Below are 25,465 nucleotides of genomic sequence, written 5' to 3'. Positions count from 1 at the left end.
CGGGGGGCTTAGCAAATGGGGAGGGGATGTGCCCAGGGCAGTGGCAGCATGAAATGCTGCTCTGTGCCCTGCTCGCTGCGTTGCCGGGGGAGTCCCCCTCGCCAGGCGCACCCACGCATGGCTAGGCTTCCCCCTAATAGGATTAGGAGCTTGTAACCAAACAATTTCTCCTCTTGGTGACATGTTATAATTTTTGTGAGTAAATAATTCTAACTGCTGCCCTCCCTGCGTGTCGGGCCCTGGCACGGGGACGCCCCTCAGCTCTGCACAGAAATTACGGGCGGCACGCGCTAACTCAGCATGCTGCCTGGCAATGCCAAGGCAGTGCCCCCATGCTCCTGGCCGACGGGGGGTTTGTGAGCTTTTGGCACGTGCCCCCGGCCGAGCATGCTGCCCTCCTTCTGCCCACACCTCTGGCTGCCCAGGGCCATGGCTCCAGGAGACCCTGCTCATGGAGGGTTCTGGGTGCAGCTGGCATCTGGACAGCCCTGGGGTGCTGTGCCACGTGGGAGAGGCGCTGTTCTGCCGTTGCTAATTCCCCTCCCTGTCTCTCCCCGGGGCAGTCCCTGCGCCGCCTGATGGAAGCCGAGAAGGTGAAAGGCTTCTGCCAGGTCGTGATCTCGTCCAACCTGCGGGATGGCATGTCCCACCTCATCCAGTCCAGTGGGCTCGGGGGGCTGCAACACAACACGGTGCTGGTGGGGTGGCCACGCAACTGGCGGCAGAAGGAAGATCACCAGACCTGGAGGAACTTCATTGGTATGAGCCAGCCTGGCAGCCAGTGACTCTGAGCAGGGTTCACGGCTCTGGAGCTTGGGGGAGCATGAGGGGAAGGGACAAACCAGCAGTGCCTGGTGCTGTGTAAACCCTCAATTAGCCCAGGAGGCTGTGGGTCAGGAGGGAGGGGCAGCGGCAAGGCTGGCCTAGCAGGGCTGTGGGTGGGGAAGGAGGGGCAGCGGCAGGGCGGTGGGTCGGGAGGGAGGGGTTCTGGTTCTGATGCGGTTGCGTGGGCCAAAGCAGGAAGTGGGACGCTCTTGAGAACCAGCCCAGTCCTTGCTGCAGCTGCCGATGCAGAGGGTTACTGTGGGGGGGGGGGCCCTCCATCCCACGCTAAGAGCAGAGGGGTCAGCCTTGTTCTTGGGATCCTGTGGCCACCAGCTGTGCTTCTGTGAGAACACACTGGCTTGTTCCTCTCCCTGGGGATCCCGAGCCGCGCCGCCAATCTGGGCCCTGCTTTGCATTGGGCCACTGCCACGCTGGGCTCTGTCCCAGCTCCCTCAACGTCCCGTGACAGCTACATCCCACTGGGATGGGAAACTATTGACCAATGGGGGAGTGTGGGAGGCAGAACCTTCCTGGGGGGGGGTGTCGTACCTGGCCTGTGGAACTCACTGCCACAAGAGAGAAGAGACTCCAGCCCTACCGCATCCAGAGCTCAATGCAGCACTCAGCTCTGAGACACAGGTTCCCTAGAAAGGGCTGTGTATACACACAGCCACGCACACACGTGCACACATCCACAGATGCCCAAATGAGCAAAAGCAGAGCCACCCAGAAGCTCCCCCGGGGTGGTGCCTGAAGCTGGGAGGAAGTGATGGATTGTGCATGCTAGGCATGATCACCCCGTCATGGGTCCTCACCTAGCCACCAGGGATGCTCCTCATAGCGGGCGCGTGGGGGCAAGGGAGCAGCTGGATGCATCCCCAGCTGGCGCTGAGCAGCCCCAGCCTGGCCCAGGGCACAGCCGGCCTCTCCCCGTTGGAAGCAGGCCCCTCGGGGAAGTGCTGGGCACTGTGCAGAGGGGACAGAGGAGGAAGCCCAGAAGCCCCTGCCGTGCTCTGTGGGGATGCAGTGCTCTGGGCACGTGCCTGGCGCTCCTGGTGGGGGCAGGGAGGGCATCACACTGGTGGGTCAGCAGCCCCTCACGCTGCTGCGGGGGGGGCTGGTCTCTGCACTGCCCCTGCCCTAAGCTGCAGCCCTTCCCCACAGAGCTGGTGCGGGAGACCACGGCCGGCCACCTGGCCCTGCTGGTCACCAAGAATGTTGCCATGTTCCCGGGCAACCAAGAGCGGTTCTCTGAGGGCCACATTGACGTCTGGTGGATCGTCCACGATGGGGGGATGCTGATGCTGCTGCCCTTCCTGCTGCGGCACCATAAGGTACTGTGGAAGGGGGGCTTGGGCTGGAATCGGGGGGAGTGTCCCCCTTTGGCATGCCGGCTGGGCTGGGATCAGGGGTGTGTGTGTGTGCCAAGATCAGGGTTGGGGGTTGGGCTGGTGTCACAGAGTCCCTGGGCGATGCTCTGGAACTGCTCCCCATGAAGCCAGTCAGGACTCTGGGGAAGTCTCCTTTCTGTGAGCAGCCTGTCTTCAGGACACACAGCTCACCCAGCTTCCACCTTCCTGGGTCTGACCTCGGAGCATTCAGCATCCTCTGCCCCTCCGTGCGCTTCCCACAGCGAGTCCGCTCAGGCGGGGTCCTGGGGAAGCCAGAGGGTCCTGCACCCCAACTTTGCAGTCAGACTTGACTCTCAGCCAGCCAGTAACACAGAGGTTTATTAGATGACAGGAACATGGTCTAAAACAGAGCTTGTAGGTGCAGAGAACAGGACCCCTCAGCTGGGTCCATTCTGGGGGGCAGTGAGCCAGACAATCACATCTGCACTTCACTCCATGTCCCAGCCAGCCCCAAACTGAAGCTCCCTCCAGCCCCTCCTCCTCTGGGCTTTGTCCTGATTCCTTTGTTCTCCAACCCTTTAGCTCTCACCTTGCGGAAGGGGGGGGGGGGGGGAAGGGAAGGGCCCAGGTCATCAGTTGCAAGGAAACAGAGTGTCGGCCATTTATGTACACTGGCCCTTTGCTCTGCAACAATTACTCTCCCTTATCCCACCATCTAGAGACTTAAGAAATGCATAGGGGAAACTGAGGCACCGCTACAGTATTCAGAGGAAACATTAAGAGCAGTCCCACTTCGTCACAGCTGGAATCAAGGGTGGAGAGGTGGCCGGGCTGGGCCCAGGAGGAGGATTTTCCCCCCTTTGGCATGCTGGCCAGGCTGGGATCGGAGAGGCTGGGCTGGGATCTGGGGGAGGTGTCCCCGCTTTGGCATGCCGGCCAGGCTGGGACTGGGGGGGGCTGAGCTGGGATCTGGGGGAGATGTCCCCCCTTTGGCATGCTGGTCAAGCTGGGATCGGAGGGGCCGGGCTGGGATCTGGGGAAGGTGTCCCCCCTTTGTCATGCCGGCCAGGCTGGGATTGGGGGGCTGGGCTGGGATCTGGGGGAGGTGTCCCCCCTTTGGCATGCTGGCCAGGCTGGGATTGGGGGGGAGGGCAGGCTGGGATTGGGGGCCCCCATCATGATTCACAGGATCTGTGCTACGCTGCGGCCTGCCGTCTCCTGGCACCACTCAACGAGGTCACACAAGGGTCGGCCATGTGGCTTCAACGCCTCTGAGCCCGAGCCCTGGCTCCAGCCCGCCTGTTTGATGCCATGAGCTCTGCCGGGGAGCCCCATTACGCAGAGCCCCAGTCAGAGACTTTCACCCCCTCGGGGATCCCGGCAGCTCAGCCTGTGGCAGCCTCTCCCAAGCAGAGCTGGGTTATTATCCCTGGCCACGGGGCTGGGGAGTCCCCTGTGCCGCACAGAGATGCAAAGTTACCCCGGGGCTCCAACGGGCCAGCGCCAGGACCTCACCTAGCCAGGCTGCTGTGGAGCGGTTTCATAGATATTTAGGTCAGAAGGGACCATTATGGTCATCTAGTCCGACCTCCTGCACAACGCAGGCCTCAGAATTTCACCCACCACTCCTGCGAAAAACCTCTCACCTATGTCTGAGCTATTGAAGTCCTCAAATCGTGGTTTAAAGACTTCAAGGAGCAGAGAATCCTCCAGCAAGTGACCCGTGCCCCATGCTACAGAGGAAGGTGAAAAACCTTGAGGGCCTCTTCCAATCTGCCCTGGAGGAAAATTCCTTCCCGACCCCAAATATGGCGATCAGCTAAGCCCTGAGCATATGGGCAAGATTTACCAGCCAGATACTACAGAAAATTCTTTCCTGGGTAACTCAGATCCCACCCCATCTAACATCCCATCACATGCCATTGGGCCTATATAGAATGGTCTGGGCTGTGGGTCCCAGTGTAGGGAGACAAGGGGGGTGATTGGAGCAGCTTCTCTTGGGGAGGAAGACAGCTGCCGAGCTTCCTCTGGGTGGGCCAATGAAAGCTGTGACCTCCCCGGCCCTGTCTCTGTCAGTCCCAGGCGGGAGCTGCTGGGTCTTTGTGAGCCCAGTTCTAGCACAGCCTCCTTCACCTCTCGGTCCAGTGTCCTGCTGCGGCCCGTGCTGAGCGCGGCCTCTGAACCTCAGGTGTTCGGGGCGCATTGCTCAGCCCGTGTCTTTCTGGTTCCCCTTGAAGACTGCACTGAGCGAGGGCTGGCGCCATGCGGATGCTCCTTTTCGTGGCACAGGATCAATGAGAACCTTTGCCGTCCCATTAACAGAGTCCTGGCAGGGCAGACTCGCTCACATTAGCCCTTTCCATCAGCTGCAGCCACGCCAGAGGCGAGGGCTCAGGGAAAGCCCCAGCCCCATAGCCACAGCCGGCGATTGGAGTCCACCCAGCGGCCAGGCATGCTCTCAGTTGTGGCCCAGTTCCGATCCCTGGGGATGGGTGTCTTGGGCAGGTATCACTTGGGTGTCTCTCCCCCTTTGCATTGGCTTGCAGCAGGAAGGGTTTGTCTGCGACCGAGTTCATGCGAACTGGGTCCTGGCTTAGGGCCTCTTCCCGTGCAGAGAACATCCGTCCAGCCCACGCTGTCCCCCTGGCCCTGCCTGGACAGTGCGGCACTGGGAGTGGCAAGCCTCTAGGGATATACATTTCCAGTAGTACTCCGCCATCCCAATAAAGGCTGGCCTGCTTCTTGGTTGGATCCCTGTGTGAGAGGGAGTCCTGTACCAGGAGCGGGGTCCCCAGGGAACACTGAACCTCGGGGCATCAGGAGGCAGCTGATGGCTCTCCAGAGGTGCTGCCACAGGCTGTTGTCCTTGGCTCAGACCATCCTTCGCTCAGGACATCAGGGGATCCAGTGCACCCTGTCAGGTCTGCCGCAGAACATGGTCTGGTTGGAGCTTTTACTGCCTGCCTGTGACCCCAGTCAGTGGGTGGGGAGAAACCAGCCTAAGTCTAAAGCAGCCCTAGAGTTGCCAGCCTTCCAGGATTGACCTGGAATCTCCAGGAATTAAAGATTATGTCCTGTGATGAAACCTTTAGGAATACATCCAACCAAAACTGGTAACCCTCCCAGCCCTGAGACCCTCCAGGCAGGACGTCTTCAGAGGGTGGCTGTAAACATTCTAGGGCCCCTTAGCAAGGCAACCCAGGTGGAAGACATGTAGTTTGGTAGTGGTGGATTTCGCCATCCCACAGCGCCGGCGGCTGTCCTCCATCGAGGCAGGCACGGGGCAGATGTGCTCTGCTGACCATTTTCAGCAGAGTGGGGTTCCCAGCAAGGCCTTACAGACAAAGGGTCCAATGTCACGTCAGCCCTGCTCCAGGGTTTGTGGGGGAAATGTGGGGCCTGGACCACCTGGGCCTCGGCACATCCCCCTCAGTCCAACAGCTGGTGGGCAGGGTACTGGGGCCCTGACCATGATGCCGAGGACGTTTATGGAACGGCATCTGCAGGCCTGGGACAAATGCTCACCGTCCCTGCTGTTCACTGATCGGGATGTGCCCCAGGAATCTACAGAGTTCGCCCCTTTAACTGCTGTATGGGAGGAGAGTGTGGGACCCTGGCCCTGCTGGGCTGAGGGGAAGGGGAAAGGCTCCCTCCGTGGAGACTCAGTGGTGGAGAACATGCTGTCCTGCTGGGAAAGCTTTGCCAGGGAGAACCGAGCCAGGGCCCAAGGGAAGCGGGGGGCTGGTCTGACTGCACAGCATGTGCCCGCTCCGATGGCATCACAGGGAATGAGCTCATGGATCTCAGCCCCGCGGGGGAGAATACGCTCCGAGCTGCCTGGGACGGGCCCTTTAAGGTCATCACTCAGCGGAAGGAGGTGAACAATGCCGAGGCCAGATGAAATTCTAGACAAGTTGGGCGTGGGGGGCATTACCTTACTACTGTGGATCTCACCAGGCTACTGACAGGTGCCTTTGCACCCAGATGCCAGGCTGAAATCTGCCTTCACCACCCCATAGGGCTCTTTGAGCTCCTGGTCCTACCCTTTGGCCTCAAGGGGGCGCCACCACCTGTCAGCGCCGGGGCAGGGGGGAGTTACTGGGGGGTGGCGGATTTTGCCCGGCGTACACGGATCATACTCGTGTCTTCAGCCCGACCGGGGAGGAACCTGTGTCCCAGCGAAGAGGGTGCTGGGCCGCCTGCAGGATTGCGGACTGACTATCAAGGCTGGAGAGTGTAAAGAGGGGGTGGCCGAGGAGTCGTCGAACCTGGGTCACAGGGTGGGGAGCGGCTGAATATGGCCAGAACTGGCCAAGGGGGAAGCGCTCAGATATTGGCTCACTGCCCCAACCAATAAGCAGGCCAGCCTTTATTGGGATGGCGGAGTACTACTGGAAATGTATATCCCTAGCGGCTTGCCACTCCCAGTGCCTGCCATCCTTCTCAAGAGGGTGACAGCGCTGTGAACAGCCAAGGCCCTACCATTCTGAAATTCAGCTACTGGGCAAGGAGTGTGACCTGTCCATCCCCACTGGCTGGGATCTGAGTCCCAGCATCACTTGGCTGTGACTCAGTTTCCCCACCTGTGGACAGAGTCTCAGCCTTGCCCCAACGAGCACATTCCCCCAAGCCACAGGCAGCAGCTTCCTAGCCCCATCATTTGTGGTCAGGACTTGGGGGGTACTCTCTGGCTCTGGGAAGGGCCAGGACACTTGGGCATTATCTGGCCAGTTGGGAAGATTTCCCCAACAGCAGCACTGCAGGGAGCTGATCCTGCCCCCCCACCCTTTTTGTGCCCCTCTTGGGCCTCCCCATCTCAGGTAGATCCTTGCTACAGGCCCCTTGGCCAAGGGTCCAGACACCGCCCTCGTGATTACATATTCACTGGGCACAAACTGAGCCAGGTCTAGCACACTGGGCCATGCAAGAGTCACCGCAGACCCTTGTTCCAGTGTCCTTGGGCCCATTTCCCAGCCTGCTGTACAGGGTTAATAGAGTGTTTGCTCAGCGCACATCCTATGAATGGGCTACCCCAGCGCAAGAGGGTTGAGAGCTGATGTTGCCCATTGCACCCGCACAAAGCCACAGGGACACTGCCCCCCCAAGGCTTGGGGAACTGGCATTCCTCTGGGCTGGGCCTTCACCAAGATAACTCTTTGGTGGTCCCATTTAAAGCCCATTTCATGAAGTCTCAGGCAGTACAGCCCCTGATGCTCTGTCTGCCGACGGATCTTACAACTCTGCCTCTTTGGGAATCCCTTTGGGGTGGTCTACCTGCATCGGCCGTCACTTCTGGTTTGAGTTTACTGAAATCCCATTTCTGGGGTGCACCTGTGTGACCCCCTGTAAGTGACCCCCAACTTGGGCCAGTCACTCTTTGGCTCTGTCTCACAGCCAGGCCTACTAGGCACAAACTCATCGGCCAACCGGCCTGTGCTACGCAGATCCCTAGTCCGGTCTACTAGCCACATTTTCAGCATGTGGGGCCATGGCTCATGGAATTGCTCTAATTGTATAAACCTTTCCCTGTAGTAAAAGCAATGAGGAGTCCTTGTGGCACCTTAGAGACTTACAAATTTATTTGGGCGTAAGCTTTCATGGACTAGAACCCACTTCATCAGATGCACAGAGTGAAAAATACAGACAGCAGTATAAATATTACAGCACATGAAAAGATGGGAGTTGCCTTACCAAGGTGTGGGGTCAGTGGTAACGAGGCTAATTCCTGAAGGACAATCCATCGCTCTCATAGACCTTAGGAGACAGGCCAGTCCTCGCTTACAGACAGCCCCCCAACCTGAAGCAAATACTCACCAGCAACTACACACCACACAACAAAAACACCAACCAGGAACCAATCCCTGCAACAAACTCCGTTGCCAACTCTGTCTGCATATCTTTTCAAGGCACACCATCAAAGGACCTAACCACATCGGCCACACCATCAGGGGCTCGTTCACTGCACTTCTACCAATGTGAATATGCCCTCACGTGCCAGCAATGCCCCTCTGCCATGTACATTGGCCAAACTTGACAGTCTCTACGCAAAAGAATAAATAGACACAAATCAGATGTCAAGAATTATAACATTCATAAACCAATCAGAGAACACTTCAACCTCCCTGGACACTCAATAACAGACCTAAAAGTGGCCATTCTTCAACAAAAAAACTTCAGAAACAGACTCCAACGAGAAACTGCAGAACTGGAATTAATTTGCAAACTTGACACCATCAAATTAGGCCTGAATAAAGACTGGCAGTGGCTGGGTCACTACAAAAAATAATTTTCCCTTTGTTAAAAGAAAAGGAGTACTTGTGGCACCTTAGAGACTAACCAATTTATTTGAGCATGAGCTTTGGTGAGCTACAGCTCACTTCATCGGATGCATTCAGTGGAAAATACAGTGGGGAGATTTATATACACAGAGAACATGAAACAATGGTGTTACTATACAGACTGTAAGGAGCGTGGTCAGGTAAGGTGAGCCTTTGTTGATACTCACACCTTCTTGTCAACTTGATTGCATTGGCTTCATTAGTACTACAAAAATAATTTTCCTCCCTTGATATTCACCCCTTCCGGTCAACTGTTGAGAATAGGCCACTTCCACCTTAATTGAATTGGCCTCATTAGCACCGACACCCCCCACACACTTGGTAAGGCAACGCCCATCTTTTCATGTGCTATAATATTTATACTGCTGTCTGTATTTTTCACTCCATGCATCTGATGACGTGGGGTTTTTTACCCACGAAAGCTTATGCCCAAATACATATGTTAGTCTCTAAGGTGCCACAAGGATTCCTCGTTGTTTTTGCTGACTAACACAGCTACCCCTCTGAAATCTTTCCCTGTAGTGACATCGGCACCATTACACCATTTGGGGAGAATCACCCCCCCTTGGCCTGGTGCACACCTCAAAACCTTTCCCGAGAAGCCGCCGGCGTCTGTGAACGGTTCCTCGTCCCTGGGGTCGTTTCTGTACGCTCTGTTGCTTGGGGAGGGAGTACCGGGGGAAGAGTAGAGTTGGTGCAAACTTGTGCCAGGCCCGGCGGTAGGGATCAACGCCCCCCCCCCCCCATTGGTATCTAGGCGCCCTGCAGAACTGGCCTCCCATGGTTCCTCCCCACGTACTACCCCAGCGTAGGCCTCACGCTCTGCCTCAGCTCCAGACCCAGGTCATGCTGTGGCTGCGGCTTTCCCTGCTCTCCCTCTTGTTCGCGCTGGTTCTCACAGTCGGCCAGTTTCGGCTGTGGCAGCGGAAGTGGCATCACGCTCAGTGCCAGAGCTGGTGAACGGGGCCTGGGGGATGCCGCTGCTGCCACTGTTGTCTTTGGCATCTCTCAGACCCTGGCCTGGGGCTGGGCCCCAGTTCCTGTCCTGATCAGCATTCCCTAGCCCTGCAGTCAGCTGTGCCTCGTTTAACGCCCTCTCCTTGCTCTGCTCTAGGGGAGGTGGGGGCTACACCCTTTTCTGGCTTGTTCCTTTGGCTAATCTTTTTATTGCTGCAAGTCATGTCTGGTGCGTTCAGTATCCCGTTGTCTCTGCAGGTTTCCCATTGAGCTGGGTGGGTTCCAGGCAGTCCTCAATGACCCATTCATACCCCACCCCAGACAATAACAAGACCCCGTGCTGCCCCAGGAGCAGCACTGTAACCCTCTGTACCCACTGGGGTGCAACGTCAAGGTGATCGTACAAGGGGCCCATAGACAGTTCATAGCGGTATTACAGACAATTACACACATACCCTGTGGTGGGCCAGCCAGGCTAGGATCGGGGGCTGGTTCCTCCCTGTGGTGGGCTGGCCAGGCTAGGACTGGGGGCCGGCTCCTCCATTTGGTGAGCTGACCGGGCTGAGATCGGAGGCCGGTTCCCCGCTTTGGTGGGCCGACCAGGCTGGGACTGGGGACTGGTTCCTGCCTGTGGTGGGCCGGCCAGGCTGGGATCGGGGGCTGGTTCCTCCCTGTGGTGGGCTGGCCAGGCTAGGACTGGGGGCCGGCTCCTCCATTTGGTGAGCTGACCGGGCTGAGATCGGAGGCCGGTTCCCCGCTTTGGTGGGCCGACCAGGCTGGGACTGGGGACTGGTTCCTGCCTGTGGTGGGCCGGCCAGGCTGGGATCGGGGGCTGGTTCCTCCCTGTGGTGGGCTGGCCAGGCTAGGACTGGGGGCCGGCTCCTCCATTTGGTGAGCTGACCGGGCTGAGATCGGAGGCCGGTTCCCCGCTTTGGTGGGCCGGCCAGGCTGGGATCGGGGGCTGGTTCCTCCCTGTGGTGGGCTGGCCAGGCTAGGACTGGGGGCTGGCTCCTCCATTTGGTGAGCTGACCGGGCTGAGATCGGAGGCCGGTTCCCCGCTTTGGTGGGCCGGCCAGGCTGGGATCGGGGGCTGGTTCCTCCCTGTGGTGGGCTGGCCAGGCTGGGATCGGGGGCTGGTTCCTCCCTGTGGTGGGCTGGCCAGGCTGGGATCGGGGGCTGGTTCCTGCCTGTGGTGGGCCGGCCAGGCTGGGATCGGGGACTGGTTCCTCCCTGTGGTGGGCTGGCCAGGCTAGGACTGGGGGCCGGCTCCTCCATTTGGTGAGCTGACCGGGCTGAGATCGGAGGCCGGTTCCCCGCTTTGGGGACTGGGACTGGGAGGGTTCCATGCAGGGCAGGCTGACAGCGGTCCGTCTCCCTGGCAGGTTTGGCGTAAATGTAAGATGCGCATCTTCACGGTGGCGCAGATGGACGATAACAGCATCCAGATGAAGAAGGACCTGACGACATTCCTGTACCACCTGCGCATCACGGCCGAGGTGGAGGTGGTGGAGATGGTGAGAGCCCTCGCGCAGCCCAGCCCCTCCCTGGCCCGGCCCCCTGGCCTTGTGGCTGGCCGCTGGCTTGTGCGTAGTCGCTGCCCTGAGAGGTGGGTGCGGAACTGCCCATGCCCAGCACTGGGGTCCCCAAAGGGCCGCAGGGGAAGGGCCGGCCAGGTGTTTCTAGGGGAACGGGGGGGCACTTGCCCATGTGCCTGGTGTTCCAGGGCCCAGGGCTGTGCCTCGGGCTGAGCTGGGGGGCTGCGTGTGCCAAGCTCCCTCCCTGGGTGATGGCACGTCGTGTCCCTGCAGCATGAGAGCGACATCTCGGCCTACACCTACGAGAAGACCCTGGTGATGGAACAGCGCTCGCAGATCCTCAAGCAGATGCACCTCACCAAGACAGAGCGGGAGCGAGAGGTAACAGGGCTCCCAGGGTGAGGCCTCTGCCCGGGGCAGGCTGCCCCCCCAAAACACTGGGGCCTGCACCCCCACGGGGCAGCAGCTCTGCCGTGCCAACCGGGCCCTGTAAGCCATGGGGAGTTGCTAGTAACTGTGGTGCAGGCTTCCAGCAGCGACCCCCTGCCCCCCCGCCGGCCAGTCCTGAGCTCCCCCCAGCAGTGCCCCCGCCGGCCAGTCCTGAGACCCCGAGCAGTGACCCCCCTGGCCAGTCCTGAGCTCCCCCCAGCAGTGCCCCCACCGGCCAGTCCTGAGCTCCCCCCAGCAGTGCCCCCACCGGCCAGTCCTGAGATCCCGAGCAGTGACCCCCCCCGGGTCAGTCCTGAGCTCCCCCCAGCAGTGCCCCCACCGGCCAGTCCTGAGCTCCCCCCAGCAGTGACCCCACCCGGGCCAGTCCTGAGCGCCCCACAACAGTGACCCCCACCCAGCCAGCCCTGAGCTCCCCCCAACAGTGACCTTCCCCGGCCAGTCCTGAGACCCCGAGCAGTGACCCCCCCGGCCAGTCCTGAGCTTCCCCCAGCAGTGACCCCCCCCGGGTCAGTCCTGAGACCCCTGAGCAGTGACCCCCCCAGCCAGTCCTGAGCTCCCCCCAGCAGTGACCCCCCCCGGGCCAGTCCTGAGCGCCCCACAACAGTGACCCCCACCCAGCCAGCCCTGAGCTCCCCCCAACAGTGACCTTCCCCGGCCAGTCCTGAGATCCCGAGCAGTGACCCCCCCCGGGTCAGTCCTGAGCTCCCCCCAGCAGTGACCTTCCCCGGCCAGTCCTGAGACCCCGAGCAGTGACCCCCCTGGCCAGTCCTGAGCTCCCCCCAGCAGTGACCCCCCCGAGTCAGTCCTGAGACCCCCCAGCAGTGACCCCCCCCGGGTCAGTCCTGAGACCCCTGAGCAGTGACCCCCCCAGCCAGTCCTGAGCTCCCCCCAGCAGTGACCCCCCCCGGGCCAGTCCTGAGCGCCCCACAACAGTGACCCCCACCCAGCCAGCCCTGAGCTCCCCCCAGCAGTGACCCCCCACAGCCAGCCTTGTGCTCCCCTCAGCAGTGACCCCCCTGGCCAGACCTGAGCTCCTCAGCAGTGACCCCCTGCCCCACCAAACCAGACCTGAACTCTTTTCCCTCTGGCCAGCCTTGAGCTGCCCTCGGCTGTGCCCCCACAGTGACCCCCATCACCGGGTGGGGCAGGAACGGAGTAGCTCAAGTGGGCTCTGTGCTGAGCTCGCTCCCCACTGAGATCCCAGCTGGATGCACCCTGCAGGGACCCCTGGTGTCTGGCCTGTGGCAAGCTGGGTTTGCACAATGGGCTCCCATCTCCATCCCTCCCCACGCAGATCCAGAGCATCACGGACGAGTCCCGCGGCTCCATCCGGCGCAAGAACCCTGCCAACACCCGGCTGCGGCTGAGCGTCCCAGAGGAGCAGGTGGGCGACAGTGAGGAGAAGCCGGAGGAGGAGGTAAGGCTGCATGCTGGGGGGCCAAGCCCCACAGGATGGGGAGCTGGGGGGCTGATGCTGCAGAACTGGGGGGAGCAAGCACCTGAAAGGGGGCCAAGTGCTGGGGCATCAGGGGGCACTATGGAGGCCGTGAACAGCAGGGTGGGGCTGAGTACTGCAGGGTGGGGGCTGGCAGGGCCAAGTGCTGCAGGGTGAGGGGTCTGGGGCTGGCAGGGCCAAGTGACATGGGCCTGGGGCACCATGGGTGAGGCAGGATGGGGGGCTGGGAAGACCCCTCCCGGCCTGCTTCCCTGCTCGCTCTCACCCATTCCCTCTGCAGGTGCAGCTCATCCACGATAAGAATGCCACGGCCTTCTCCAGCAGGCCCCAGTCGCCTGGTGATGAGGTGGAGACAGCCCCTGAGAAGGTGCATCTCACCTGGACCAAGGAAAAGTCTGTTGCGGAGAAGAACAAGAGCAAGAGCCCCGTCAGCCCCGAAAGCATCAAGGACTTCTTCAACATGAAGCCGTAAGTTGGCCCTGGGGTGGCCCCCGGCACCCTGCACTGCACCCCCTGTTAGACACTGGTCCCCAGCCGAGCCAGGCAGCCTGCTCAGCGGGCCTGTCCCAGGCAGCGTTGGCCTGGGCCTGCCTGTGTCCATGCTGGAGCCGAGCCAGGGAGCTGGTGCACGGAGGCCGGGGAGCTCCTGGAGACCAGCACAGCGCTGTGCCCAAGGTGGCAGAAGTGGGAGCTGAGCAGTGAACGGGAGCTGGTGCTCCAGGGGGTGGGGCGAGGCCGGACGGTGCTGACGAGCTCTCTCTCTCTTTCCCCCGTGCTGCCGGCAGGGAGTGGGAGAACCTGTAAGTCTGAGTTGTGTGTGTGTGTCCCGTGTCCCGGTGCGGAGGGGAGAAGGAGGGGGCTGCGGGATCCTGCCACTCCAGTGCCAAGTCTGCGCCCCACATCGCCCCCTGCTGGGGGCCTTCGCCTGCCCCACACATCACCCCCTGCCAGGGATCCTCGCCTGCCCCACACACCTCCCCTTGCCACAGGGCTCTCACCTGCCCCACATACCACCCCCTGCTGGGGGAGCCTCGCCTGCCCCACACAGCACCTCCTGCCAACAGGGGGAAGAGACTGAACCTGCCTGGCTGAGCCTGGTCAGAGCCCCAGGACTGGCTAGTGCCCCAGGCTTGCCCCATGGGCAGGGGCAGCAAGGGCCAGCGTTGCCTCGGGCACCTCTTGAGAAGTGCAGGAGTTGCTTGTTCTTGGCAGGTCTCCTTCCTGGGTCTGAGACAGCTGTGTGGGCGGGGCTTTCTGTGCCCCTCCCTCATCTGGCACAGCTGTGTGGGCGGGGCTTTCTGTGCCCCTCCCCCATCTGGCACAGCTGTGTGGACGGGGCTTTCTGTGCCCCTCCCCCAGCTGACACACCTGTGTGGGCGGGGCTTTCTGTGCCCCTCCCTCATCTGGCACAGCTGTGTGGGCGGGGTTTTCTGCGCCCCTCCCCCAGCTGACACAGCTGTGTGGGCGGGGCTTTCTGCGCCCCTCCCCCAGCTGACACACCTGTGTGGGCGGGGTTTTCTGCGCCCCTCCCCCAGCTGACACACCTGTGTGGGCGGGGCTTTCTGCGCCCCTCCCCCAGCTGACACACCTGTGTGGGCGGGGCTTTCTGCGCCCCTCCCCCAGCTGACACACCTGTGTGGGCGGGGCTTTCTGCGCCCCTCCCCCGGCTGACACACCTGTGTGGGCGGGGCTTTCTGCGCCCCTCCCCCGGCTGACACACCTGTGTGGGCGGGGCTTTCTGCGCCCCCTCCCCCAGCTGACACACCTGTGTGGGCGGGGCTTTCTGCGCCCCTCCCCCGGCTGACACACCTGTGTGGGCGGGGCTTTCTGCGCCCCCTCCCCCGGCTGACACACCTGTGTGGGCGGGGCTTTCTGCGCCCCCTCCCCCGGCTGACACACCTGTGTGGGCGGGGCTTTCTGCGCCCCCTCCCCCAGCTGACACACCTGTGTGGGCGGGGCTTTCTGCGCCCCTCCCCCAGCTGACACACCTGTGTGGGCGGGGCTTTCTGCGCCCCTCCCCCAGCTGACACACCTGTGTGGGCGGGGCTTTCTGCGCCCCTTCCCCCAGCTGACACACCTGTGTGGGCGGGGCTTTCTGCGCCCCTTCCCCCAGCTGACACACCTGTGTGGGCGGGGCTTTCTGCGCCCCTTCCCCCAGCTGACACACCTGTGTGGGCGGGGCTTTCTGCGCCCCCTCCCCCAGCTGACACACCTGTGTGGGCGGGGCTTTCTGCGCCCCCTCCCCCAGCTGACACACCTGTGTGGGCGGGGCTTTCTGCGCCCCCTCCCCCAGCTGACACACCTGTGTGGGCGGGGCTTTCTGCGCCCCCTCCCCCAGCTGACACACCTGTGTGGGCGGGGCTTTCTGCGCCCCCTCCCCCAGCTGACACACCTGTGTGGGCGGGGCTTTCTGCGCCCCCTCCCCCAGCTGACACACCTGTGTGGGCGGGGCTTTCTGCGCCCCCTCCCCCAGCTGACACACCTGTGTGGGCGGGGCTTTCTGCGCCCCCTCCCCCGGCTGACACACCTGTGTGGGCGGGGCTTTCTGCGCCCCCTCCCCCGGCTGACACACCTGTGTGGGCGGGGCTTTCTGCGCCCCCTCCCCCGGCTGACACACCTGTGTGGGCGGGGCTTTCTGCGCCCCCTCCCCCGGCTGACACACCTGTGTGGGCGGGGCTTTCTGCGCCCCCTCCCCCGGCTGACACACCTGTGTGGGCGGGGCTTTCTGCGCCCCCTTCCCCCGGCTGACACACCTGTGTGGGCGGGGCTTTCTGCGCCCCTCCCCCGGCTGACACACCTGTGTGGGCGGGGCTTTCTGCGCCCCCTCCCCCGGCTGACACACCTGTGTGGGCGGGGCTTTCTGCGCCCCTCCCCCGGCTGACACACCTGTGTGGGCGGGGCTTTCTGCGCCCCTCCCCCGGCTGACACACCTGTGTGGGCGGGGCTTTCTGCGCCCCTCCCCCGGCTGACACACCTGTGTGGGCGGGGCTTTCTGCGCCCCTCCCCCGGCTGACACACCTGTGTGGGCGGGGCTTTCTGCGCCCCTCCCCCGGCTGACACACCTGTGTGGGCGGGGCTTTCTGCGCCCCTTCCCCCGGCTGACACACCTGTGTGGGCGGGGCTTTCTGCGCCCCTCCCCCGGCTGACACACCTGTGTGGGCGGGGCTTTCTGCGCCCCTCCCCCGGCTGACACACCTGTGTGGGCGGGGCTTTCTGCGCCCCTACACCACCGCCAGCTCTAAGGGTCTGGGGCCCTGCCCTGCCCCCTGAGCCTGCCCGCCCGTTTCTCCCCCAGGAACCAGTCCAATGTGCGGCGGATGCACACAGCCGTCAAGCTTAACGAGGTCATTGTCAAGAAGTCGCAGAACGCCAAGCTGGTCCTGCTGAACATGCCAGGCCCACCCCGCAACCGGAAGGGGGATGAGAACTGTATCCTTTGCTGGCTGCTGGCAGCTGCAAACCCAGCCACGTGGCCAGGCCAGTGTCTGCGGCACATAAGTGTCTGTGGGCTGGAAGGCCCTGGCTGGGACAGGTCCTGCCCTGCAGGTCCCCTGCCAGAGGGCCCCGTCTTCCTGCCGTGGGTGTTGCTGGCTCTGGGCGGTGGGACCCTAAGGCCCTGGCTGAGTGCGGCTGAAGGGGGAGCCCAGGCCTGGTGGGCAGGGGATGCTAGAGATGTGGGGCTGCCTCAGTGGCACCTCCCTGCCCTGCTCGATGCCTCCTCCCACCCGCCAGCAGCTGGGGTAGCGCCATCAAACCATGGCAGTAGCTGCCCACTCCCACCGCTTGGCAGCTTCTCCCACCATCCCCAACTCCAGCCTCGCTAGGCTGGTGAGACAGGCTGGGCCAGGGGGCTGCGGCTGGGCCCAGCCGGCGCCTGCCGACATTGGAAACACCCACCCCTGGGCATTTCAGCCAGGAGCACCACGCCCCGTGCTGGGAAGAGCAGCGCCATGTGCCAGCCAGGAACAGACTGCAGCCCTACTGCTGGGAGCCGGGGGCTAGGCTCTGGGCTGGTGTGGGGCAGGGCCCAGGTGCTCGATGTGGAGCCGTGCCCGTGTTCTGGCTGACTGGCAGAGCCACACACAGACAGCGGGGGGGCAGGCCCACAGTGACACCCACACAGACAGCCGGGGGGGGCCCACAGTGACACCCACACAGACAGCCGGGGGGGCGGGCCCAGAGTGACACCCACACACACAGCGGGGGGGCGGGCCCAGAGTGACACCCACACAAACAGCGGGGGGGCGGGCCCAGAGTGACACCCACACAGACAGCCGGGGGGGGCCCACAGTGACACCCACACAGACAGCGGGGGGGGCAGGCCCACAGTGACACCCACACAGACAGCCGGGGGGGGCCCACAGTGACACCCACACAGACAGCCGGGGGGGCGGGCCCAGAGTGACACCCACACACACAGCGGGGGGCGGGCCCAGAGTGACACCCACACACACAGCGGGGGGGCAGGCCCACAGTGACACCCACACAGACAGCCGGGGGGGGCCCACAGTGACACCCACACACACAGCGGGGGGCGGGCCTAGAGTGACACCCACACCCACAGCGGGGGGCGGGCCCAGAGTGACACCCACACACACAGCGGGGGGGCAGGCCCACAGTGACACCCACACAGACAGCCGGGGGGGGGGCCCACAGTGACACCCCCACACACAGCGGGGGGGCGGGCCCAGAGTGACACCCACACACACAGCAGGGGGGCGGGCCCAGAGTGACACCCACACAGACAGCCGGGGGGGGCCCACAGTGACACCCACACAGACAGCGGGGGGGGCAGGCCCACAGTGACACCCACACACACAGCGGGGGGGCGGGCCCAGAGTGACACCCACACACACAGCCGGGGAGCGGGCCCAGAGTGACACCCACACACACAGCCGGGGGGGGCGGGCCCACAGTGACACCCACACAGACAGCCGGGGGGGGCCCACAGTGACACCCACACCCACAGCGGGGGGGCGGGCCCAGAGTGACACCCACACACACAGCGGGGGGGGCCCACAGTGACACCCACACCCACAGCGGGGGGCGGGCCTAGAGTGACACCCACACCCACAGCCGGGGGCGGGCCCAGAGTGACACCCACACACACAGCGGGGGGGCAGGCCCACAGTGACACCCACACAGACAGCCGGGGGGGGGCCCACAGTGACACCCACACAGACAGCCGGGGGGGCGGGCCCACAGTGACACCCACACACACAGCGGGGGGGGCGGGCCCACAGTGACACCCACACAGACAGCCGGGGCGGGCCCACAGTGACACCCACACCCACAGCGGGGGGCGGGCCCAGAGTGACACCCACACACACACAGCGGGGGGGGCGGGCCCACAGTGACACCCACACAGACAGCCGGGGGGGGGGCGGGCCTAGAGTGACACCCACACACACAGCCGGGGGGCGGGCCTAGAGTGACACCCACACACACAGCCGGGGGCGGGCCCAGAGTCACACCCACACACACAGCCGGGGGGGCGGGCCCAGAGTGACACCCACACACACACAGCGGGGGGGGCGGGCCCACAGTGACACCCACACAGACAGCCGGGGGGGGGCGGGCCCACAGTGACACCCACACACACAGCCGGGGGGGGGGCGGGCCTAGAGTGACACCCACACACACAGCCGGGGGGCGGGCCTAGAGTGACACCCACACACACAGCCGGGGGCGGGCCCAGAGTCACACCCACACACACAGCCGGGGGGGCGGGCCCAGAGTGACACCCACACACACACAGCGGGGGGGGCGGGCCCACAGTGACACCCACACAGACAGCCGGGGGGGGGCGGGCCCACAGTGACACCCACACACACAGCCGGGGGGCGGGCCCACAGTGACACCCACACAGACAGAGCCGGGGGTGCGCCCACAGCGAGAGACACACACACACACACCCACACACACAGAGCCGGGGGTGCATGCACCCTCCCCCCCCATCAGTTTCGAGCAGCCCCGGCTCCAGCCGCCCCTGGCTGCCCCAGTCCCTGCCCGCGCCCCCCCTGCCCCCCGGCGGGCCCAGTGCGGCCTCGCTGATTGGTGGAGGCCTCTGAGAGCGGCGCTAACTCAGCCAATCAGTGGTCCAGGGCCCCGGGCAGGGCAGGGGCTCTGCCGGCCTGGGGGGGTCACGCAGGCAGCCCCCGGCACCCCGTGCGCGAAGCTCCGGCTGCGGCGCCCTCCCGTGCCAGGGTCGGGCAGGTCCCGAGGGGCGGGGCACGCCGGCCCCGGGCATTAGCCCAGGGCTTCCCGGGGCCTGGGGCTCTGGCCCCTCGGCGGCCCGGCCAAGCCAGCCTGGCAGGCCCTGTGCCCTCCCGCCGCCCCGGCCTCTGGCGGGCCCAGCGGTGGGGCCCGATGCGGGGTCCGGTTTCCGCCTTGACGGCCCCGCCCTGCAGACATGGAGTTCCTGGAGGTGCTGACGGAGCACCTGGACCGGGTCATGCTGGTGCGCGGAGGGGGCCGGGAAGTCATCACCATCTACTCCTGAAACACGACTGCAGCCTGAAGTTACTGTGCCCCCGGAGAGACCCCCCCACCGACCTCTTTGCGCCTGGCTCCCGGGGGGCAGGAGGGCGGTCCCGCTCGTGCTTGGTGCTCAGAGACTTTGCCGTGCCCCCACCCGCTCCATTCGAACTGCAGCCCCAGAGGTTCCAGGAGCAACCAGCACCCGCGCCGCTGTCCCCCATCGCTCCGGCACAGCCCTGCGGTGGCTGCTGATGTAGAAATAGAGACGGGAGCCCGGAGCCCCAGCCCCAGGGCCTGCAGCATTTTGCCACCGCCCCGGCCTCCGTGCGGGGCAGGAAGCGGGGCTGGCCAGGCTCTCAGTCAGTGCTTCCTTGGAGCCCCCGGAGGGCTGGCGTGGGTGCACCGGCCCCTCGGGACTAGGCTCTCCACCCCTCGCTCTGCTACATTAGGACTCGCTGAGGTTTGTGGGACATGTCTGCTGCCCTGCCCCGCCTGCTGACGTGTCCTTTGGCGCCTGTGCGCCTAGGCCAGGCCACCGCATGCTCGCCTCGCCAGCCGCGCCTCACCCCACCGCTCACACGTGCCCTGCAGTGCCAGCCACAGGCCCCTCGCCAAGTAGGCTCAGCAGAGCGCAGCCCCTGCTGCTGCCCGCTGCCGGCGCCTGGGAACCACAGCCACACTCTGCGGCCCCCGGGCGCTGGTTCGGACGGACGAGTGCTGCGCGGGGAAGAGGCAGGTCGTGCAGACGCCGGCGCGAAGGACAGCGCCACGCTGCCCTTGTCGTGAGGCCACCTGGATGTGCCGGCTGGGTGAGAGGGGCCTGGCAGGGGCTGCAGCCCGGCGCGGGAGGGGGGTAGCGGGGACATGGACTTCAAGTGTTTCTCCTTCACCCCCCCCCCCCCCCCCCGCTCAGCACAGGGGCGCGCGGCTGCACCAGGGTGTGGCCTGGTTCCATCCCTGCTGCAGGGCCTGGGCACTGCCGGGCGCGCTCCCTGCACGCTGCCCACACGCGCCGCCCAGCCCTGGGAATGTAGGGGCACGCGTCCAGCCTGGGCCCTGCACGGCCACGCTGCCCAGCAGCTCCTGGCGGGAGGCCTGCGGCCTGTGTCCCTCCCCCCCCATGCACGAAGAGCTGGAACGCAGCCTCCCTGGGCCCCTGCTGCAGCCTTGTGCCCCCTGCATCCCCTCCCCCACACCATCTTGCTGCTTCAGGGGCTGCTGGGTGAAGACCGCAGGCACTGAAAGTTTATAAATATGCAAATCAGCTCAATCCCCCCCGACCCCCCCCGTACCAGCAGCAGGGCACTGACACTCCACATCTGCGATGCAGCCTCCCCAGGTCACAGGGGCCCACGAGCAGCTCTGCAAGGAGCCCGGCTGCACCCGCGCACATGGCTGTGGGCTTGTTTGGACACGTCAAACCTTGGTCCCAGCCCCCCCCGACCCCCCTCAGCATCTCTCACTTTACTGAGAAACTGGGGCGCTTTTAACCAATGTGAATAGTTCTAGGAACCGCAGTGGGCGTGGAGGCCGGGAGGGCAGAGGGCTCGCCCAGCCCGGGCGCCTGCCCAGCTGTATATAATGTACATAATATTGTATGTGTATTTTTAAAGTGATCATATTTATGTTCATAGACCCAGATGAAGAATAGAGAGAGAGATCTAGCTCTATGCTGAGAGATGCAAGGAGTCGCTAGTGCCAGTGAATTCTGGCTCCGGCTTTTAGACTCCGTCTGGGGCCCAGGCCCAAGGGCTCCAAGGTTTTGCTGAGGCTGCTCCCTCTGGAGAGGGCGGCTTTTCCTTGTCGCTCACGTGCAGGGGTGAAGGCTGCAGCGTCCCTGGCCTATGGCACGTCCCGGGGGGAGGGCCAGCTCGTGGGGTCATTCTCTTTGAATTTTGCTGCTTAGTCTTTTCAGGGAAAAGAAGTTACAGAATTTTCTGAACTTGCTTCACAGCAGACTTGAGCTTCCAATTTGAGTGCAGCCTGCTCCGGCAGGCCCTCTCCCCAAGCCGAGAGGGAGCAGCTTTACCACTCAGATGTGTGGCCCAGAGCTGATCCCAGCCCACCTCTTCTTAGCCGCCATAAACTCCACCCGTTGCAGCGCTGGGAATGGGCCCGTGCAGATACCACTGGGGCAGCCCTGTACCTTCTGCAGGTGGGAGATGGCAGTTCAGAGGCCCATGGCTTGATGCAAGTAAGGGCTAATGGCCACAGCTGACATGTCTCCTACAATGAATCCCCTTGGAGAAGGCAGCTGGGCCCCTTCTCACAGACAGTGCTGGCTCCCCATAGTCCCCCTTCCTTTCCTCTCACGCTGCCCTTGCTCATTGCTCTCTAGGGAAGAGCATCCAGTGCCCAGCAGCTGCTCCCACAGAGGTGCCAGCCCTTAACTTCCTTCCCACTGAAGCTGCGACAGAGGGAACAAGGTCTTCTGTAGGCACCTGCCCTAAATCCTCCTCCTGTGGGCCCTTGGCATCACCCCCCCCCCCCTTCCAGCCCCAGCACTGGCCCCATGGGGAATGAGGGGAGGGCAGTGGAGCAGGAAGCAATTCTCCACTTAGTGATGCTGACCTGGCTGAAGCTCCCTGCTCACAATCCAGCATCTGCTCACCTAGGCCAGGTTTTGGTGATGGCCCCAGCCCTCGCTGCATTTGTTGCTATGCCCCTTGAGCCCTGGCTCCCTCAAAGTGCCACCCCCCAGCAGCAGTTCAGGCACAACCCCAGTCATAGCCAGACTGCTTGGAAAAATGTAGCTCTGCGTACAGCAGCATTATTCGGTGCAGCAGCTCCGGTTCAAACCCTGGCAAGGGATGGGTGCCCGCTGCTGCGGCCACACACTGCTAACGGGGAATCGACGCCAAGGTGAAGCTGAGCTATTCCCAGAGCAAGAGCACTGAGCCCAACTCCCGGCTGGAAGTCAGCGATGCAGGGGCCCAGCCCAACACTGGACAATTAATGGCCAGCAACTCTGCAGAGCACAGAGCAGCTCTGCTGAGTGCCTCAGCCCCAAGAACACTTTTAGATGAACAGGCAGGTGTCTGCTTGGAGGAAGGTTTCCTTACGCTTGGGTCGGGGGCTGATGGAGGGCCAGCCGCACAGCAAGAGCTAGGGCTGGTTAGTGGCTGCTGTGAGAAGACCCCATCACCCAGACACTCCCCATGGCTTGGCTTTCACACCATTCAGTAGCAGCAAGGTTCCTAAGAGCACAGACTGATCCCAGGGCTGGAAGTCGTAGATCTTACTTGCAAAACTCTGCTTTGGCTTTTGCTGCTGCCTGCAGGCCTCAAAGCTGCCCCAACCTGCTCCTGCTGCCTTCCTCTCCTTTCCTGACCCCAGTGCTGTCCCCCTCCCTCAGTGCAGATGCCCTTCAATCCTGACTCTTTCCCTGTAATCAGGACTTAAAAGTTCTTGTCTCATGATTCCTCTAGTGCGAACCACCTGCAGCATCGAGCTCACCCTTGGGCACGTGTCACACCCTGCCCCCATCACTGATCCCTGCTCTGCTACCTGCACTCCCTCGTGGCAGTGGAAACCCTAGTGCAGACAGGTGCTGGCACCCGTTTAAGCAAAGCATCCATTAGACCAGCTCAGAGCAGGCTACAGCCACTGCTCAAAACAGCAACGGCAGCCAGGGCCCCTCCCTCCCTCCCTCATCCTGGAAAGCCAGGACTCCAACGGTGCTGGGGGGCAGTACTCAGCCCCCTCTTGGCAAGTTACCACATTGAGACAGTGAAAGGCAAAGGAGCCTCCTTCCCCCGCCCTAGCTCAGCAAGACCAGCGCTAGTCTCTGAACACACATGTGCATTGTTGCCTCTCAGAACCACTGCCTGGCCAAACTCCTTGGGGGCAAGCAGAGGGTGATGTTTCCACAGCAAACCCCCACGCCTGGGGCTGGAGGGGGCCAGTTTTAGCAGACAGCACTGCATGTTAGTATACAAACCCAGCTCTGCCCCGGCACGTTTGGCCTCTGTGAGTGTGCAGCTCCCTCTGGAGCACCCTTCCACTGTTCCGTCTTGGGAAAGACACAGTGTGCTGTGGTAGAAACCTGAGTCTCTTTCTGGCACATGTGGAGACAGTTCAGGGTTTTCAGGGCAGGCAGGAAGGTCTTGAACCATGAGGCTTGTTTTACAGAGAGCCCTTGTATGCAGCTGCAAGGATGAGCACAGCCCCTCCACCTCCATCAGAGCAGAGCAGGCTCTTTGTGCAAGGCTTGGGCCCCTGCTCAGGGAACTACTCTAGCCAGAGCAGAGGAAAGCTCATCAGTTCCTCAGAAGTTAAAATGGGGGCAACCTCCATTCCCCAGCCCCCTTCCAGCAGTTCACTACCTGGCCTCCCAGTGCAAGCTGGTGGGTTATGCGCAGTCCAGGTATTCCCTGGTACAGGTTACAAACCATTTGAGAGCATGCTTACAGATGTAGGCAGAGGCTGCACTGGGCAACGGTGTTCATAGTCACTTGAACAGCAGGAAGGATGGATACTGCTTAGGGTACAACAGTTGCACTACAAGAGTCAAGACTCTCCGCTGTATGGCAGCACTGACACGTCGTAGTGGAAGGATCCAGAGGTCTGAGGTTTTGTTGGTTGCAAAACACTTTTCTGTGCTACATGTGCAATATATTTGTTATGAATGTTACCACAACAAAGTCAATTCATTAAATAAACTTTATAGTCACTGTACCTAGATGTTTTACATCCATTCCAATGACTTTTATTCTGAGTGCAATATTTCAATAGACATGTAGTGACCTAGTATGCTTTGTGTTTTAAAGAATCTCTGTGCAGAGCAATGCAAAGACGTTTAAACGGTGTAAATAAAATAGGTTGCAAACCAAAAGAAGAGGAATAGGCTTGCATTTAATTTCTGTGCAAGTGTTTCAGTATTCTGTATTGGGCCTCCTCAATATCACCCCCCTGTGTTCGCTGTGGATATTAACAGAGGAGTGACTCCTCACTTGTTGAATGCTCCTGTTAATGCTTTACAGCTTTTATTGTATTAATTTTTTAGACTCCTGTCTGCACAAAATGCAATAAAGTGATTTGACTGCACCCTTCACCGCATGTGGTGGGGAATTTTCACTCGTTTTTGGAGGCTGCAGCGCATGACCAACGCTTCACTAGTTTCCACGGGGCAGCTGCATGCCTAGTAGCAGGAACCAGAGGGGCTCGCAGGAATAGCAGCCTGGAGAGAGAACTTTGGGACATTTGAAATGACCCTCACTGATACCATTAGCCTCCCCCTTCTCCCTCACATGCTGCAATGAATGCCATCTATTGCCCAACAGGGGCACCTTCCCTTCAACATGGTCAAATCCAGATAAGGCATCTAACAGAATGAGGCATAAGGGGCTGCAGGAGGAGAAGCCTGCATACAATGCATCCAGCCTAACGTTTTTAGAGCACTAACCTGCGTGCACTTACCCTCCACGGAGAAGGTGGAAAACCTTGGTTTTGTCAGTCTGAGGAGGGGGCCAATGAGAGGGCTCATTCATATTTAATTCTGGTCAGCCCAAAACCAGTAGTAAACATAAACCGAGAAAGTCCAGGGTTTTAATGCAACTGGGACTAGCAGCTTATGATTCAAAAAGGGATTTAATATTTGTACAATGAACAGCACCTGCAATGACATGAGTTCAGGCTCAAGGGGAACACACTGCAGCGTGTTTAGTGCTCCATGCACAGCACTGAAAGCGAGAAAACCTTTGGAGCCCTCTTTCTGTGGGCTCAGACAAGTTGTCTGTAGGTGCAGATAACGCATCTTCCAATGCCCTATGTTTAGTTCCCCAGCAGGGCACTGGGAGCCTCCAAACTGCCGTGACACCCATTCACTCTCTGCTGAGAAGTGGGAACAGACCAATGGTTTCTACAGAGTGGCAATGTGAATTCAGGAGTTCACAGGGATGTGTGAGGATAAATGCTTAAAAAGCACTTGAAAGTCCTAAGCAGGAGAATCTGAGACAAGCACATACCCTCCCGCACCTCATGCAATAGGATTACAGTCAGGTGCAAGAGCGAGCTTTCACACTTTCTCCTTGGCATCCGGCACCGGCCAGTGTCTGCAGGCTTGTGGATGCA

General features: G+C 61.9%; 1 protein-coding gene across 3 annotated transcripts in view; it reads left to right on the top strand.

Moving 5' to 3' along the window:
• The window catches only part of SLC12A5 (solute carrier family 12 member 5), a 111,936-nt gene extending 87,492 nt beyond the window's left edge, over window positions 1–24,444 (top strand). For 2 of the 3 annotated variants that reach the window (XM_073309668.1, XM_073309670.1), the window contains exons 18-26: window positions 564–759; window positions 1,990–2,159; window positions 10,855–10,986; window positions 11,281–11,388; window positions 12,752–12,874; window positions 13,194–13,381; window positions 13,699–13,713; window positions 16,209–16,342; window positions 19,324–24,444. In XM_073309668.1, coding sequence (XP_073165769.1) covers window positions 564–759; window positions 1,990–2,159; window positions 10,855–10,986; window positions 11,281–11,388; window positions 12,752–12,874; window positions 13,194–13,381; window positions 13,699–13,713; window positions 16,209–16,342; window positions 19,324–19,415 — 1,158 coding nt within the window. In that variant the 3' untranslated portion in view covers window positions 19,416–24,444. The remainder of the gene's footprint in view (window positions 1–563; window positions 760–1,989; window positions 2,160–10,854; window positions 10,987–11,280; window positions 11,389–12,751; window positions 12,875–13,193; window positions 13,382–13,698; window positions 13,714–16,208; window positions 16,343–19,323) is intronic. The other variant, XM_073309669.1, reaches the window with a different exon arrangement.
• Window positions 24,445–25,465: the final 1,021 nt, after the last annotated feature.

This window comes from Lepidochelys kempii, chromosome 13 (genome assembly GCF_965140265.1).
Source record: "Lepidochelys kempii isolate rLepKem1 chromosome 13, rLepKem1.hap2, whole genome shotgun sequence".
NCBI classification, from domain to species: Eukaryota; Metazoa; Chordata; order Testudines; family Cheloniidae; genus Lepidochelys; species Lepidochelys kempii.
Note: the sequence above shows the minus strand (reverse complement) of the source record. Positions and strands in the feature narration are given on the sequence as shown.